We start from the raw sequence: 19,498 nt of genomic DNA on the forward strand, positions 1-19,498 counted from the left end.
AAGGTAGCATTAAAGTAATCTATACAATCCAGTGGTTAAATCTGTATCTTCCGAAGTGATATAATAGGTGTGGGTGAGAAACAGATTAAAATTCAAGTCCTTTTTTACTATAAATTATCTGCCTAGTAGGTGGTGATATGCATAAAGAATGCAAATCGCCAAAAATAAAAGAAGAAAGTGAAAATGGAGATTTATAGTATAAAAAAAAGGACTTAAATATTGATCTAAAATATTATTATATCACTTCTGATGACATGGATTTAACCACTGGAGTTGTGCTGATTATTTTATGCTGCATTTATGTAATTTTTGGACCTTTAAAGTTCTAGCCACTAATCATTTGCATTGTATGGACTAAATTTGCAATTGCACAAGATTCAATTAATTTAGCAGATGCTTCTATCCAAAGCCAATTGTAATTGCTATTGCATCCATTAGATTCCGAGTCAGTGGGCCCCTCGAGCTCCATTAAGTTATTGGAAAGGGTCTTTGGACTAATACATAAATATTGAATTGTAGAAAGAATCAACTAATCAACTTTGGTTGAATCTGTAACACGTAAACCCATCATTAAATAAAAATACATTGCCTCAATGACTAGAAAGTAAAGATTAGGCTAGTTAACTGAGAAACTATGTCAACACTAATTTAGCATAATGTAATGTTTGTTCATTATTAATAGAAGATGTTACAGTGTTACGGAGCATTTGTAAATTTCGGGGTCACTGTATGGGATTGTTATTGCACCAAATGGATAGTTACTTACAAATTATAAACAATAAATAAACACACCGCAGTTGTGCATTTTAGGCTTTGATAATACCTTGAAACATGCATTCATAATATGTCAACTAACTTAATGCATAAAGTTGCTGCCCAGTATGGAAGGATCCCCTAAAATGGATAAAACAGGCATTTTAAATATATTGCTGAAATTGATTTATTACAGTTTGTGATTTGAGGCACTCCATTTATTGTTGCATACTCAGATAGTTCTGGTTTAACTGGCTTAGTGCATACATTTATTCCTGGATTATACAGGCATTCATATCCGAATTTACAGATGTAGTGGATGTGTATGAAATGTGCACTTTGAACTGAGAAACAGTGTTGCAGTAGTAATACACCTTGGCAGATTCATGTGGCCTCAATCGTTTAAAAATGGTCAGTTTTTGAGAAAACTATTCTTATTCTTCTGTCTTCAACGTATAAAACAAATGTCTTGTTAGAATACAACTATTACCTCATCAAATTAATTCTTAGAGATGTAAAATTGTACATAGAAATCAAATATACATCATGTCTAAAAGTAGGTAAACATGCAAAATCAATGCCAGATTACTCCACAGAATCTAGGAATTAAATTCCACATTGTTTCACACAAATTACATGTTTTTCAGGACATCGAACATTTACATTTTTTATTCAAGCAGCTTCCCCAGTATTCACAAAAATAAAGTAGACTGATGTTTTACAAACAAACAAAATATTAAAATATATGTTGCGGCCTCTGGAAGTAAACGGTGTAGCCAGATCTACTCCTCCATTGGTACGCTCACCCCAGGGTGACCACTCATTTCAGGGCCTCTGTGTTTGTTGAGGCAGGGCAGCCACATTGGACTTCACTGTGAGGAAGACTGGAGGGGCCATCAGTAACAATCATCTTTCCAGGATTCATCAGGAATGGGAGCACAGGGTTTGGTCATTCCCAGTGATCTGCTATGGGGAAAAACAAGCAAAATAATCTCACCTCACTCAATTCTTTACGCATGATCTCTTCAACACCATTATATTTTGCCAATACAGTGCCAAGAAAAAGTATGTGAACCCTTTGGTATGACCTGCATTTATGTATAAATTTGTCTTAAAATCTGTCTTGATCTTCATTGAAGTTACAATAATGAACAAACACAATCTGTTTTAACAAATAACACAAAAATGAGTGTATTGTTCTTGTACATAGAGTACATACTCTAAAAAGTATGTGATCCCCTAGGCTAATGACGTCAACAAAAGCTAATTAGAGTCAGGAGTTGGTAAACCTGGCATCCGATTAATTACACAAAATTGTAGGTGTGGGTTAAATCTACTTTGACTTATAAAAAGCACTCAAACATTTTGAGTTTTCTATTTACAAGAAGCATCTGCTGACGTGGACAATGCCTCGCAAAAATGAGACCTCAGAAGAATTGTTGCTTTCCATAATGCTGGACAGGGTTACAAAACCTTGCATTGCTCTCGCAAGTCTGAACGCTGGATTATAAATGTGCGTTTAAACTCGCGTTGGGGACAGGAGGATGGCTTCTACGACTTGGTTCATAGTAAAAGTACGACCAATAGCTGGAATCAAGTAGACGCGCATATTTTCAGAACTTACCAGGTAGTCCAACTTCCTTCCTGACTTTCCTCCAAGCGATGTCTTTTTTCGTCCGGTCTCTGTACATGTATGACATTGTGTTATACAATTCTGGGTGCCCACACACCGCAACAACAAATTTTCAGCCAGTTTTTCAGATTTCTTCTGCTACTTCTTCAGTACGTCAGTGACATCCGGATAATCTCAATGGTGATAGGCTTTCGTGACAACACGTCATGCAGATTTTTCACTCGAGTTGAAATCGAGTTGCGCCATTCGCGCCGCCCAGCACGAATTAGCGTCTATTCGCATTGACTTTGTATGTAATCGAGCCGTCGCGTTGTATGTGAACGCACCATAACAGCTTAGATAGTCATCTGTCCACAGTTAGACAAATTGTCTATAAATGGAGATGATTTAGTACCGCGGCTACTCTCCCTAGAAGTGGCTGTCCAGCCAGAATGACTCATGGGGCAAACCGTAGATTGCTCAATGAGATCAAAAAGAACCCTAGACAAAGAAGTAAATCCACTACAGAATGACTTCCAAAATATATAATCCACCTTTTGGAGAGGCCCAGTTAGAGCCCAGACCTTAACCCAACAGAGATGCTGTGGAATGACCTCAAGAGAGCCGTTTAGACCAGACATCCTAAGAATATGGCTGAGATTAATCAGTTCTGTGAGGATGAATGGTCTAAATTTCCTTCTGAATGTTGTGCAGGTCTAATCCGCAGCTACCGGAAATGGTTGGTTGAGGTTATTTCTGCCAAAGGAGAACTTTTACCAGTTCTACTTTTTCACAGCACTGAGAATGATTAATGGGATGTGTTCAATAAAGACGAAAGATTATAATTGTTTGTGTGTTGTTAGCTTAAGCACGTGACTTTGATGAAAATGTATCACCTATTAATTAAACCAGCTAATTCCAAGGGGTTCACATACTTTTTCTCGCCACTGCATATGGATAGTGTCAGGTTCAACCAAAAATGTGAAACTTTAATCATATTGCCCAAACTGCAACACAACTAATGATTGTATTTGCCAAAATGGGCACGGTTTGTGGTATCAAATCTTTAAAAGATACAAGTTTTAGGACGTTTTGTTTGAGGCTCTTTGCATCAAGTAAACTAGATATTCATGAGTAGAAATTGTATACTCTACTTATTTGACTTATTTTACATATTACTTTTGGATGGACAGACATTCTGATTACTTTAAGCAGATGCTCCTGATTAAAACAAACCTTAATACAAAGTGATACGATGAGATATTCTTCACCAAGCGACTCAACATGCTGAGCGACAGAAGGAAAGACCTTTACAAGTTACAACACGTTGTTTTGACCAGGTGAAAGTTACTGTATGCTCAAATGTTCAAATATGGCAAGTTTTGCTTTAAGACCAATAACTGGATGGAAGACATTTCTAAGTTACCTTCTTGGTGCCTGTGGAATTCTACCTCTGGAGGAAGGAGCTCCTGGTGTCACGCCTCTTCCTGGCGTTTGTCGGGTCGCAGTAGCACTCCTGCAGCCAGAGTATGTAGCACCATTAGAAGGTCCTGGGGACTGTATTCTCCTTATCCCCGCTGAGGGAGCTGCCTGGGTACCTGATCTGATGTGCTGCCGCGCTGCCGTCATAGCGCCCACAGGACAGTGAGCTTTCATGGGAGCCCGGAGAGAAAGAGGAGACTGGCCATCAACTCTCATCCGTGTGGAGGACAGTCCTACAGGAGCACCCAATCACAAACAGCGTTGATGGGATATAACATGATTTAAGAAACCATGTTATTAATTAGGGGTTATTTTCCAGGTGTTCCAGTAAATACATTTCTAAAAGCATAATTCAAGCACTTTGTGCAAACCCTTTAAATGGTGTAGAGAAAAAGCAGAGCGATGATGAATGTCATATAAAAAATGTGTATTTTAGAAACACCCAATGAGATCTAAATCAGGGGACACCCAGGGGGGCAATAAGTATCAAATTTACAGAATGTAACATTACTAATGATCTAATCTAAATATTTTAAATACATTTTAATTGGTGCCCGAGTAGCTCAGCGGTAAAGCCGTTGGCTACTGGAGGTTCGCTAGTTCGAATCCCAGGGTGTGCTGACTCTGACCAGGTCTCCTAAGCAACCAAATTGGCCCGGTTGCTAGGGAGGGTAGAGTCACATGGGGTAACCTCCTCGTGGTCGCTATAATGTGGTTTGTTCTCGGTGGGGCGAGTGGCGAGTTGTGCGTGGATGCCGCGGTGGATGGCGTGAGGCTTCCACACACGCTATGTCTCCATGGCAACGTGCTAAAAAAGCCACGTGATAAGATGCACGGGTTGGCGGTCTCAGACGTGGAGGCAGCTGGGATTCGTCGAGTTGGGGCGTGTCACTACGTGACCACGAGGACTTAAAAGCGCATTGGGAATTGGCCGTTCCAAATTGGGTGAAAAAGGGGAACCCCCCCCCCCCCCCAAAAAAAATATATATATTTTGGTTTATTTAATTTATGTTTTTCCTATTTGTGACTACACATGTAGAATTACTATAATATAGGGCTGAAATTAATAATCAATAAGAAATAGTTTGTTCGTTGTCGAACAGTCGTTTGATCTCACAGGACATAACATTTATAAATAATGAAGACTCGTTTTAACCACTGCACTATAACTGGGGAGAAAAATTAAGTGCTGCAAGACAAAATACACCTACAGTATTTTAACATAAATATCTTATGCGGTGTTGCTTCTCGGTTACATTTTTTATTTTCTTCTATATTTATCTATGAATTTATTCCTGAATTAAACTTTATGAAAAACCCTCCAAGTATATATATTTTAACCTGTAATTCAATGAAGGTTAAAGATATTTTTTAAAGTGTTTTCAAGGAACAAGCTAAATTATCGGTTAAGAGATATTGATTACTCATTGCATTAAGCGCCCGAATAGTCGATTAAATTGTTCCAATAATCATTTGTTGCAGCCCTCCTATAACAGTTGGTGGAAAAAGTATAAACTGTCATACAAATAACAGTATCTTTTGAATACTCTTTTAGTACAATGATAGTTTGAAAGTGTGATATTACAACAGTTTGCAAATAGTGTTATAATATTATGCAACTTTTCTCATATGCATAAAGGGGTCTTTATACATGAATACAGTCAAGTGCATCAAAACGTTTGACACCCCTGAAATAAAGAGTAATGAGAAAAAGTTATGAGAAAATGCTTATGAGCTAGCGACTATCCCTGCTGTATTGAAAACTCGAAAATAAAAAAATAAGTTGGCTGACAGCCTAAACCATCTGACTTTCAAGTCACATTACGGTTTGAAATTGGATGATGGCATCAAATGGCAGCTCCCTAGGTAGTGCCAAAACAGTTATAAAAGGATGTTACAGTGGCTCAAGCTGCTAATACTGGTACAACAGGTTATTTCTAAGAACAGTCTGACTGTGTGAGAGATAATGGTTCAAAGGAAGCGAGGAATTGGGCTGAGAGTGTATTGTCAGTACAGTGGTTAAGGGTGAGGGAATGATCAAATAGAGGCAAAGAGAGAAGTTGCAGTGAGATGGTTGCAGTTAACTGTACATAACTGTTATATGTAGGGCATTATGGGGCTGTGGGCATTCGTGTATTGAGAGAGTGGGTTAAGGGAGTACTGTAGCTCTGTCATATTTACTTACCCTCATGTCGACCAAACCCATATGACTTTCTTCTGCAAAATTTTGGAAAACGTCCTGGTCGTTTTAGGTCATTATTCAGTAAGAAATGACTTAAATTTGTGTCTGTTCCTCATATGATGTCCAAAGACATCATATGCTTACAGAAGACTTACAAAGGACTAGGGGGAAGGTGAGGCGGAGTGGTGGGGTACCAACCTGAGGGGGAGTGGGGTAGGCGGGACGTGCGGTTGCCTGAGCTCTGTAAGTTAGCCTCCATGCTGCGGCTGTTTCTGACTGCCTCCAAAGAGCGCAGGCTGGTGCGCGGGGTCAGGTTTGGCATGCTGTGCCTCAGTTCCTCTGAAAACCACACACACGGCCTGCTTAACACACCTGTCCACGGACAATATTCTATTCTGTATTAAATGGAGAAGGAATGCATGTAAAGCACAATGCCAATTAGCCAGCTTTTACATGACCATTTTACAACCTTCTAACTGATCCTTGTGTTCTTTTATTCCTCTCATGGACGAAAACTCAATGCAGATATGCAGTAAAATAATATAGAATAATATAGAAGCTGTCAACACATTCTTTCTTTTTAGAATATGAATGTAATGTGCTAATCAGATTTTATATTCCTCAAAATGCATCAAAAACATTATTCCAAATAAGGTCAATAAATGCCTTAACAGCTTTAAATATATTAATCTCATGCATTGAAAGCTGAATGCTAAAAGGTCCATGCAGGAAACCAGAATAAATCTGTTTGCAGAACAGCGCCACCTACTGCACAGGGGTGAAATTATTTTTAATTTCATTAGTTTCTGTCTCGGTGTGAATAGACCTTTCCTCTGCATTTCATTTAGCAATTTTGTCACAGATTTTGTGTTAACAGACCTTCTTTGGTTAATCAAAACAAAATGTATTGCTATTTGCCTAAACATAGCATTCACACCAGGATAATGGAAGCACAAAACAGAGCTTTAATATCTGATGGATACAAAGTGAATTAGCCAGCATCTCCTACCCTCACTCTTGGCCCCTGGGCTATGTAGGTAGCGTTGTGACATGCGTGGACGAGGGGCGGCGAGGCGGCTGTACTCTGCCAGTGTGCTGGGAGAGAGACAGCGGGGAGAGCTGTGTGGAGAGGGAGAGTATCGCTGGAGCCGCTGCGGTAGAGAGCAGCATTCGTCCTCCTCATCCTCCAGACTGTACGAGTCAAACTCCTGATCGCTGAGGGTGCCTCGCCGTAGAGACTGCAGGGAGGCCGACGAGCTGCGGCGTGAGGCAGAGGCGTAATCTTGACGGAGACCTTAAAAAAAACACACACACACACACAGACACGTCACTCATGTCTTATTAGTACACTGTTAAAGCATAAAAGAAAAATGACACCCTCATGTCATTCCAAACGCTGAAGAAAATGACTCTCTTAAACGGAGCAAAAAGGAGAAATGAATGATTATTGCATTGTGTCATTATAACGGAAGGACCCAAACAGTTCATAAAGGTAGTTCATGTGACTCGTGCGTCATATTCCAAGTCTTCTGAAGACATACGATAGGTTTTGGTGCAGTTTTTGTTTCATTGAAACAAGCTTGGACAACCTTTATGAACTGTTTATGAAGTGTGTCACTATCAACTCCCTTTGTACTGACGGACAACAACATTCATTATAATTCTCCTTTTGTGTTCTGCACAAGAGGGAAAGTCATATGGGTTTGGAACAACATGACGGTGAGTAAATTATGACAAAAGTATAATTGTTTGGTAAACTATTCCCTATAATAGGACATCAATCGTATTATTACAACTACAATTTCACCACTTTGAGATTCAAACTACTTTAAATTCAATATTTTCACTGCATTTATTGTTTTTAAGTCAACATTAAACGGCATTCGCAACACATTTAACATCTGTAATGTGACATTTGCGATTGTAAAAACAGGATACTTGTGTTTTTGTTGGTTGTTCACATTAATTAATAGCTTTCTGGCCTTTGTGACATAAGCTGAAATAGATGGGACAAGTTCTTACATTTAGAATTAAGATTACAAAGACAAACCTTTAGTGGTTTAGTTTAGCGTGCACTTGTGAATTGTGTACAATAAGACCGAGACCATGCATAGAGAAAGTAAAAGGGGTCTGATTTCATTTTTACTTAAAATGAACCAACATATTGCCAAATGTGTGTCAAAAGTCAGCAAACCCTGATAGTATATCAGGCTAAGAAACAAAACTGTTTAGCTTTCACCCGACTGCTTAGTAATAGTTTCATAAGTTAATCAGCTAAAGTATGTGTTCTGAATGTGTTAGATACCAGAACTAAGGAGGATTATAAACACAAATAACAGTGATTGACAGTCCAGTTTGTCAGAACTGAATCTTGCTGTTGCATTAGAGTTTTAAAACAAACAAATGAAATGACAGAACAGAAAGCATGTCGAAAACCCACAGTACTGATTTGCATTCGGCATGAAAAATTATGCATTTTTCCAGGGTACAAAAACCTTTTATTGTCTGGATGTGCATGTGGAGAAAGACACTCACTCTCTTCCTGCAGACGAGCCATTATCTGAACATCTGTCAGATCCTGAAGCTTATAACCCATGGAGATAGAGTCGTCTGAGGTGCTTAATTCACTGTCTATAGACGACTGTGAGCTGAGAGTGGAAGAGACACCTGTGTAACCTGTGAAAAAAAGACCAACAGCAAAAATACATATTATATAAACACTGTGTGTGTGTGTGTGTGTGTGTGTGTGTGTGTGTGTCTATATATATATATATATATATATATATATATATATATATATACATACATACATACATACATACATACTACCGTACTAAAAGTTTAGGCTCTGTGGAGCGGAGGGGTGCGGGGCTGGGCTAGAATGTCACACACCCGGTCCCCAATCAGCCTGATGGGGCGTGCGAGGGATAAAGGCGGCCGGTGACGACGGTTCGAAAGAGAGACAATTAAGGGCATGTCCGTCATGTGTGTTTATGTTTGTGTGCTTTGATTTAAGTTTTCATTAAATTATTATTTATATTGACAAGCCGGTTCTCGCCGCCTCCTTGCCCATCTTAACCCCCTTACAGGGTCATTTACTCATTCTTTATTATAATAATAGTAGTCAACTATGGACTAATATAAATGGAAATATGGGAATTATGTTGTGACTTAACAAAATCCAAAACAAATCAAAACTTTTTATTTTAGCATCTTCAAAGTAGTCTTTGCCTTGAATTTGCAGACATGTACTCTTGGCATTTTCTGAACCAACTTCTTGAGGTTTCACCTTGGGACGCTTTTTAAACAATATTGAAGGAGTCCCCACACACCCCTCACACAAACTCTTTACCCTCCTCCCGTCTGGCAAGAGGTACCGAAGCATTCGGGCCCTCACGGCCAGACTGTGTAACAGCTTCTTCCCCCAAGCCATCAGACTCCTCAATACTCAGAGACTGGTTTGACACACACGTGTCCTGAGTTGCACTTTAATTACTGTCACTTTATAACTGTCTGCTACCTCAATAACTGCTATGTGCATAGAACACTATCTCATAGTATGTTATGTTTACATTTTTAGAAACTGTCATCTTTTTGCACTACTGAGTGCTGGTCGGCGCTGCACTGTCTATTGTCCTGTTCATTGTCAGTAATTTGTTGTACTGTCCTGTACTTTTTGCACATGTTTGCACGTGCACTTTATATAGGTATATATAGGTAGTTTATATAGGTATTATTTCGTTGTGTTGTCTCATGTGGTCCTATGTTGGTCCTTTGTTGTTTTTATGTAGCACCATGGTCCTGGAGGAACGTTGTCTCGTTTTGCTGTGTACTGTACTAACTGTATATGGTTGAAACGACAATAAAAACCACTTGACTTGACTTGACTTGATCTATATGCTGGGCACTTATTGGCTGCTTTTCTTAATTATTTGGTCCAAGTCATCCATTTAAATAAAATGTTAGTTTTATAATTAAATAAATTAATATGTTGGCACAATTATATTTTTGTCAACAAAATATTTTCAAACATTTAAGCATACACCTTCAGATCAAAAGATTTATAAGATCACGAGAAACTTTTCAGGGAAGTGACTCCAAACCTTTGAACAGTAGTATATATATATATATTTATATACCGTGTGTATACACTACCTACACTATACTAAACTTGACTGAAATGTTTCTCATTATCTTAAAAATCTTTTGATCAGGAGGCATATGTTTAAATGTTTGAAATTAGTTTTGTAGACAAAAATATAATTGTGCCGCCAAAACCACGCCAAACCGCCAACCAACTATTCTTCTCACCAAAGAGTGATTATCTGAGTTACCGTAGACTTCATCAGTTTGAACCAGTCTAGCCATTCTCTGTTTACCTCTCTCATCAACAAGGTGTTTCCATCCACAGAACTGCCCCTCACTGGATGTAGTTTGTTTGGCCCCATTCTGAGTAAATTCTGGAAACTGTAAAGTGTGTGAAAATCCCAGAAATACTCAAACCAGCCCGTCTGGCACCAACGATCATCCATGCGATTATCTAATCAGCCAATCATATATCAGCAGTGCAGTGCATACAATCATGCAAATATGGGTCAGGGGCTTCAGGTAATGTTCACATCAACCATCAGAATAGGGGAAAAAAAATTATCTCAGTGATTTAGACTGTGGCATGATTGTTGCTGCCAGATGGGCTGGTTTGAGTATTTCTATAACTGCTGATCTCTTGGGATTTTCACACACTTTACAGTTTCCAGAATTTACTTAGAAGTAGAGTCACATGGGGTAACCTCCTTGTGGTTGCCATAATGTGGTTTTTGCTCTCGGTGGGGCGTGTGGGGAGTTGTACGTGGATGCTGTGGACAATAGCGTGAGCCTCCACACGTGCCACTCAACATATCACATGATAAGATGTGCAGATTGATGGTCTCAGACGTGGAGGCAACTGAGATTCGTCCTACGCCACCTGGATTGAGGCGAGTCACTATGCCACCACGAGGACTTATGAGCGCATTGGGAACTGGGCATTCCAATTTGGGGAGAAAATCCCAAAAAGGACAATCATTATTCCTGTGACTGATACTCAAGGTAACACGGGCCAACATTTGTGTATGAAAGCACAATACATTGTGTGTAATTTATTCAGCAATCTGCGATATTAAAACACAAAAAGTGAAAACTTGACATGGCTAACATAATGTCATAAGCACAAGATAATCAGATTAAATGACACGTACTGTAAGTTTGTTGCAGCAAAAAAAATACGGTTGTTTTAGATACCAAATGAGGTTCATTAAACAGCAGAAATGAATAAATACAAAAGCAGTTATTTATAACTTTGCCTCACACATCACAAATGTTTCCTAGACACCTCATGCATGACACACGATCTTACCCGCCTGCTTTGTTAAATACACACCATATAGCAGCTGTGACCACACCTGAGCCTGTTTAAGTAAGGCTTGCTCAAAACTTCAATGTCAAACATACAAGTATTTCCAAATCTAACGTAATACCCTGTCTACTAAGAGGATTTGGTCATGATTTGGTGTTTTGAAGGCTGCAAAAATGAGTCCTTCCCTGCCTATGACATTCCACACTTTTGAGGAAAGTAGATCCTGAAGTTTGTTTACAAAGCAAAACAAGCACTAAGAAAAGCTATTGTTTCTCCCACGTGTCAGTTCTCGCATGAACATGCCAACACGCTTACGTGACACGAGAAGCGTAAGAGATCTTGCCGGAAGCGAAGATTTATAGTTAAAAACACACCTGTCAAATCACTTCAAATCTCTCTGTCCTATTGATCCTTTTTAAGCTGCATTTAAGTGCTTTTTGGAGCTTCAAATTTCTGGCCACCATTCACTTTTCATCGTTTGTGTCCTGCAGAAGAAAGTCATACATATCTGAGATGCAAGAGGGTGAATAAATTCTTTCAGAAAGAACTTTCATTTAAGGGTGACCTATCTCTTTAAATCTGTATTTTAGCGGGACACTCCAGGATGACACTCTTCTGTCCACAAAACCCAGTGATATGATGATTTGGATAGTAACTTTTAGAGGCCAAGCATATTTGGAATTATACAAATTTGCATAAGGGCGTGCTGAGTGACTCCAGCCCGGTCTCCTAAGCAACCAATTAGCCCGGTTGCTAGGAGGGTAGAGTCACATGGGTTAACCTCCTCGTGGTCGCTATAATGTGGTTCTTGCTCTCGGTGGGGCGTGTGGCGAGTTGTGCGTGGATGCCGCGGAGAATAGCGTGAAGCCTCCACACGTGCTAGGTCTCCACGGTAACGCGCTCAACAAGCCACGTGATAAGATGCGTAGATTGATGGTCTAAGACGCGGAGGCAGCTGGGATTCATACTCCGCCAACCGGATTGAGGTGAGTCACTATGCCACCACGAGGACTTATGAGCGCATTGGGAATTGGGCATTCCAGATTGGGAAAAAAAAGTGTTTACATTACATGTGTAATGTTTACATCTTGTTGCTATACTTTAGAAACAATGTGTATTTTAATGTTGATGAACTGGCCCCATTTACTTCCATTGCAAGTGCCTCACTGTAACCCAATAATTTGGGATGAAACTAAATTGTCTTTTTTTGTTGTTGTTGTTGTTGTTGTTGTAATCAACTTAATTATTCAGCTTAACTTGTATTAGACCTGAAACATTCCTTTAAGCAATTTATAGTTTATTCTGCGTTTTAAGATTTGAGTTCCATCCCATGTAAATACATTTTCCTCCCTATGTAAATTACATTTCATGAGTACCAAGTTTGTAATAATTTATAATTTATGCCTATTATTACAGGAAATACTGGTGTGAGTGAAACAGGCCCAAGTATGTGTGTGTTTATGTTATTGAATAGGTTTTAAGGCATGTGATGTGCAATGTGTTGGGTTAATGCCATACCTGAGCTGCCAGAGGTTAGTAGTGTTTTGTTAGTTGATTTGTGGTACCCAGCAGAGGAGGGTGCCGAGACGCCAGCCTCAGCCGCCTGAGATGGGCTGCTGTACACATTCTTCCACCGTGTGGCTACCGTGGGAAAAAAACAAACAAACAAAAAAAATTAAAAATTGCTATTAAAAGCATGTGATTTAAAGTATATGCTAACATTACTGTTTAGTAGTAATGCAAACAGTGAATTAATTAATAACCTTATAAGAAACTATTTTTATATATTTTTCCCCAAAGCCATATACTATTAATATGCACAGGAATAAATGCCAATAACTTCAAACAATAACATTTTTAGACAGTGTATAAAGCCAGTAGCTGTGATTATTTTGAATAGTCATGTGATGTGTCATTAAAATGACTAATTCTGTGGGCTGCGGGGCAGATTCATGGCTTGACAGATGCTATACGAGAGGCCTAAATAGAGGGTAAAATACAGAATCACCAGTGTGCACAGTGGAAAACATGTCATAACGTTTGTAGTCATGTAATCAGAGACCCTTCCTGCCACAATCTGATCAAGTGGTCAAAGGTACACATTGGTGATACATGTTATTGGCAGGTGTAAACAGGGCCTCTGTATTATGTCTAATCTACTAACAATTTGCTTGTTCACATGGCAGCTTAAATGTCAACATAAACTACCATACAATTTTGAATCTCAAAAAGACAAGTGATCCACAGCAGAAATGCTTTCATACTCTGGTCTAGTCGGGTGATGAGAGTCTGACAGGCGACTTCAGTCTCTGGACTGGGGTGATCCAGAACCTTCCTGCACCATTTCAATGGAGACTCGGGCCCATTTTCTGCCTCAACATGCTTCTGTGGTGACACGTACAACCTACAGAGAGACAAGAGAGCACCAACTCAACTCTCTACAAAATGTCACTCGTGTAAAAATTAGATTTAGAGGAGAAATATGATATTGAAATGTTACAAAATTCTCCACAGCAGGGGCATGACACCTGAGATGCTTTGTTTTGTAACCGTTTTTATACGCTATATGGCCAAGAGTATGTGGTCATCCATAACCACGCTTATGTGCATGTTGAACATAATGGCCATTAATGGGGAGTGTTTACTGGCACATGTGCTTGCTTGCATCCATCATGGATGAGTTCATTAAATCACTACATATTCGTCAATGATGATAAACTCTCCCTTTCTTTACGGTATTGAAAGCAGGGTCTGTCGAAAGTCTCTATTGACAGCGTTCATAAAATAAGTTCTCTAAAGAAATATGTATTCACACGTCATGTCTTATTCACTCACCTGGAGTCAGAAAACTTGGGTTACAATAGACCCAATGAAAATCATAATGGGTTTTATTAGAGAGTTGATCTCGCAGATATCAATAACTTTGGTGGTAAAGTCTGATAACCAATTTATCAGCTGATAGTTTTTAAAATCAATTTATAAAATGTTAGTAGTCTTTTCTTACTATGACTACAAGAGTCCAAAATGAATAAAATCCCAATTGCAATTTATTGTTTAACCTTTTAAGCTCGGGTTGTCGAGGAAAAAAATAAACACTTAAAAGCTGTACTTTACAATGCATGCAGGCATTATGACCAAAACTGAACAAGTGCTTTGAAATTTGCAGACAAATCGGAAGTGTGCTGTTTTTATAATTTATTATAAATTTTGCACTGCACATATTATTGTAATCTATAATAATGTGCATAATGTGGACACAGCACATAATGTGCTATCAACCTAAAAATGTTTAGCTTTCCTTGATCAAATTACTTCATTGGAAAAGATGTAGTATGTAGTCCAGCGTTATGGAACAATAAAACAAATTGCATTAGGATTCAGATCACTTGCAACTAGAAGTGGAAGTCATCCAAATATGGGCAGAGGAGATTGTTCGCTTTACATAATTACTTATGACCACCACTAGATGGCGCCAAGCACATGACACAGACTCAATGATGACTCAAATGGCACAGAATGGAACTGAATGAGATCTCGTTACTCATGCCTGCATGCTTTGGAGAGCAAACCTTTAGTCATTGTTTTGTTTGGATGTGTAATTAGTTCTTATGTAAATTTATTATGTTTTATTTGTTTGGAGAGGCTTTTTGGAAACTAGGATAAATATTTTTTTATGATGCAATGCTTTTAACTTTTGATTGCTTTGTCGTATCAAAATAACATTTTACTCAGTAACAGGTGACATGATTAAGAACAAAGCAAAAGTAGGAGCTACTTTATTTACTCCCAGAGATATATATCAACTAAGAAAAATAACAAAATTAAATAAAATTAAATAAAGTTTTTTTTTCTGATGTTTTTTAGGCTGAGAGTCTCATATTTTATCAAATTATAAATCTTATTAAATAAGTTAAAAAGTTTTATTTAAAATGATAAACAATTGACCCTCTTTATTATTTTTATTTATTTTTTTGTAGAGTTATAAGCCTTTAATTTTGGGCATGCCACTGAAACATAAAGGGTTACCTAAAATCAAAATTATAACTAGAAAATAAATAAATAAATGATTTGGTGCATAATGCCGACAATGTATCTGAAAGCAATGCCAAAACACACTTTTAATTTTGAAATAACAGAGACTTGGCTCCATTACAATTCTCTGTATTTAAGTATTTATCAAATTATAGCCTATATATTTCACCAGATAATGTTTAATAACGTTTATAATTATTCACAAGATATGAAGTTGGAGACACAATGTTTGTGTTGATGGGGTTTCCATATAGTCACATGTTTCTTTGCATGTATCTTTTACTGGGCATCATATGCAATCAAGCTGTAATTCGGCCAAATTATGTAAAACGTTTTCAAATATTACTTAATGGTGTATATTTAGGACTTTCAGAAAAAAATGTTTTAACTAGATTTTTCTTACTAAACGTCCACAGTGCTAAAAGTGCCTGAAATTGAAACGTTGCATTTACAACATTGATTCCTATTAAAACCTAAAACCTTTTCTGGTCAACATCCAGATCACAACAAAACTCGCCTTTCATCGTTCCAACAAGAATGAGCTTTATCACATGAAGCATAATCCACTCAAAGCTGCTTACCACTAATCAGCAAACCAACCAAATGCTACTAGCAAGCAAATTTGGCTCTATTAACCTCATGAAACCATATGGACGGCATAACAACTGTCCATCATTACTTCTTTGTTGTTTTAGCCAGAGTTAAGCTGCTAATTGGTGAGCAATGTGATCAAGGCCAGAAAAGCCTGTTATATCCCAAAAGCTGACGGTTCCAGACAATGTGGAAACACATTAAGAAATTACAGACATCCCCTATCTCCAATATAGACTTGAGAAAGCAACTCATTTGTTGCATACTGGGTGCAAACAGAGAAGACTCCCAGTGTCTCTGATATGTGTAGTAAAGCACTCTTACACATTCAGAGCGACAGCACAATCACAAATCACCATGAACACACAGTTTAAACTTCAGTGTCTGAGATGTAATAAACTTTATGAATCTGTTAGCCTGACAAATCTGCATAGCACAGTGTCAAATAAACAGTTGCAGTGATGCAATCAAAAACATTCTCTTATTATCATAATTTTTGGCATATACAGTGGAGTTCAAAGGTTTGGGTCTATATTTAAAATCTGTGCTTTACAATCTAATTTAAACCTGGAAATACACAAGTTTTAGGATTTTGAACTATCTGTAGCAATGTCGTAAAATGAATACTTTTTCTTTTCTTTCTAGGCAACCATCAGATTTGTCTAACCATGTTAAAGGAACAGTCCGGGTCAAAAGAAAGTTACCTTTAAGCTAAATCGACAGCATTTGTGACATAATGCTGATAACCACAAAGGTCACGATTGGGGCTCCAATATACTTCCAGAGAGGTTCTTCTTCATTCTTCTAGGAGTTCTAAACAGCCGAGCATTGTTTACATTTGAGGATTGTTTACATTCTGAATTCATGACGCTAATGCGCTAACGTGCTTTAACGTGCACATATGTGGACATACATTTTTAGGAAAACTATTTGCTCTAGAATTTTTTTTATTTTGCAAGTTTATAAGGTGCTACTAGTTACAAATCAAAAAGGGAAATGGAAAATGAACGCAGCAGTCACGCTCAGTCTCAGGAGGTTAAACATTGGTGTAAACAAAAATGTCTACACACAAAAGCGTTTTATGGGTGAAACCCTGAAAATGGTTTGAATTAAAAACATACATGCAAGTCTACACTCGTCATAGCCATATCTCACCTTCTGCTCTCTTCTTTTTAAAGAAAGACTAAATATTTTCACTAACTGTCCTCTTGGACATTTTTGAAAGTGCGTGAAACCTTTTGAAACTGGGAAGGACAGGTCAACACATCGCTAAACTCCGATATACCCGTTTGCCAGTGTTTTCAGAAATCCGGCATCTTTTCGCAGTGGAGAGAGAGCTCGCAAGGTTGCCAGATTGCGTAACTAAAGCGGCACACTGGCAGAATATTTCCGAACTGTACAAGTATAAAGATCTGACTGGGGGATTTCACCTATAGAAATCTGGCAAAAAATATTACTCAGATTGGCTAATCGCCCTTATTTAAAATCTGTTATTTATCATATGTAGAAAATGTTATATTTTACTTGCATGATTAGTTAATGACCAAGTAATACATAACACAATTGATCTAAAGGGGATGGTAAGAGGGGGATGGTGGTTTTACAAGAGCGATGCTTTTTTGTCTCACAACAAGGGGGATGGCATCCCCTCACATCCCCCCTCAACTCGAGCCCTGCCGATAACGAAGGTGTTGGAAAAGCCAGATAACCGATTAACCGGCCGATAGTTTTATTAAATCAATTTGTAGAATGATAAACAGACTGAGGCTACAACATTCCAAAATGAATAAAATCCCAAAAGCAGTTTATTGTGCAACCAAAATCTCAATAATAACGAAAAAAATTAAGATTTGGTGCATAACAAGTCAAGTCAAGTCAAGTCATTTTTATTTGTATAGCGCTTTTCACAACATACATCGTTTCAAAGCAGCTTTACAGAAAATATGCATTAACAAAAATGAAAACAAAAAATGAAACCGTAATATCTAGTGTCTTAGAGTGATCATTGTGTAGTTTGATTAAATATGATTGTAAAGTGTGTATAGAAATTAAATAATTAATAATTGCATAATAATACAGTGGCAAGGAACACAAAACTCCATAAGATGTTGGGGGACTTTAAACTTTAAACAAGTCAGAAATACACTGGGGACTTTTATTTTGAAATGTCAGAGGCTTGGCTACATTAAAGTGCCCTATATGCTAGTATTTACCAAATAAGAGTTTATATGTATATATTTTACCAGCTGAGGTTTATTGATGAGGAATAAAAATGAGGAAAAAATAAACTATCGGCATAGATTTTTGCAACTATGGAGCACCATGCCATAAGGCAAGAGTCATAAAAGATATATATCAACTAAAGTCTAAAAAAAGCAACTATCGGCACCGAGTAACCTGTAAAACCGATATATAGGTGTACCGCTATTGTACTGAACCAAAAGGTTAGAAAAAATAAGAAATTCTCAAATTCGTGTACATTTTTAAATTCAACTTGCCACGCTAATAATATAATTTGTAAAGAAAGAAAAACTGAATTAAATTAGAACTCTTACAACTCTTTTTGAACCCCACTGTATCGTATTTCCATCATGATGTCATCTACATTTTTCTCTGAATTTAAAAGAGCACACTACAGTATTTTAAGCTCTATATGGCTCTACAACATAAAGACTATTAAACCTACCAGCGGTCTTCATCATCTGCCTCTGTGCATGTCTCCAAGTCCAGCACATCCACCTCATCCAGAGCGGAGTGGTCCATACCAACATCACTTCCTCCAAGTGTCTCTGAATCACAGCTATCTAGAGACAAACTCATCTCAAAGCATCTCTGTGTTTGTTTGGAGCCTGAAGCACAGGGCAGATTCAAGAACCCGGTCTGTTCATCATCCATTCTGGAGGCGTCAGGCAGTGGAGACATCTCCTCACTGCTGCTGCTCCCCGGAGGTGGTGACAGCTCCTCAGCTCCGGGAGAAGAGTCTGTGAGGTTGTTAATGTTACTTCCAGTCATGAGGTGGCTGTTGCTGGCACCCCCCAGCACGAGTTTGCTGCCCCTGTTTCGCAGGGCTTGATTTTGGACCTCCAAACGTCGCACCAGCTCCTGAAGCTTACGCACCTCCTCCAGCTCCATCCCGGTCAGGTTCTGATCGAATTCCGTCTCTGAACTGGACATCACCTCATCTGTAGTACCATCATCTGCATCATCGGATGAAGCACACTTCCACCATCAGGAACAACCATTCGTCTACACTGTGGAGGATAATAGCAGCTTGACACGATTATTATAAAATAACAAAATTCAACAACCTCAACAACAGCACTTCTCAAAGCACACTTGTATTCTCTTTTCTCGGTAATGTAGTGTAATCATTTTATTCCGTTATCATGACTATTCTTGTGTGTAACTTTAATTTATTACATTTGTATGTTTATATGGGAATGTGTTTATG

At 38.2% G+C, this 19,498-nt stretch overlaps 1 protein-coding gene across 1 annotated transcript; it reads right to left on the reverse strand.

Annotated features, from left to right (window-relative positions):
• Positions 1-935: 935 nt before the first annotated feature.
• LOC127659730 (SLAIN motif-containing protein-like) lies at positions 936-19,289 on the reverse strand. Its single transcript, XM_052149680.1, is given in 9 exon segments — positions 936-1,719; positions 3,792-4,080; positions 6,228-6,368; positions 7,039-7,323; positions 8,565-8,705; positions 12,943-13,065; positions 13,689-13,828; positions 18,734-19,248; positions 19,251-19,289. Coding segments are annotated over 9 exon segments (1,743 nt in total). The 3' UTR covers positions 936-1,649.
• Between the last annotated feature and the right edge of the window lie 209 nt (positions 19,290-19,498).

This window comes from Xyrauchen texanus, chromosome 19 (assembly GCF_025860055.1).
Source record: "Xyrauchen texanus isolate HMW12.3.18 chromosome 19, RBS_HiC_50CHRs, whole genome shotgun sequence".
Taxonomy (NCBI): domain Eukaryota; kingdom Metazoa; phylum Chordata; class Actinopteri; order Cypriniformes; family Catostomidae; genus Xyrauchen; species Xyrauchen texanus.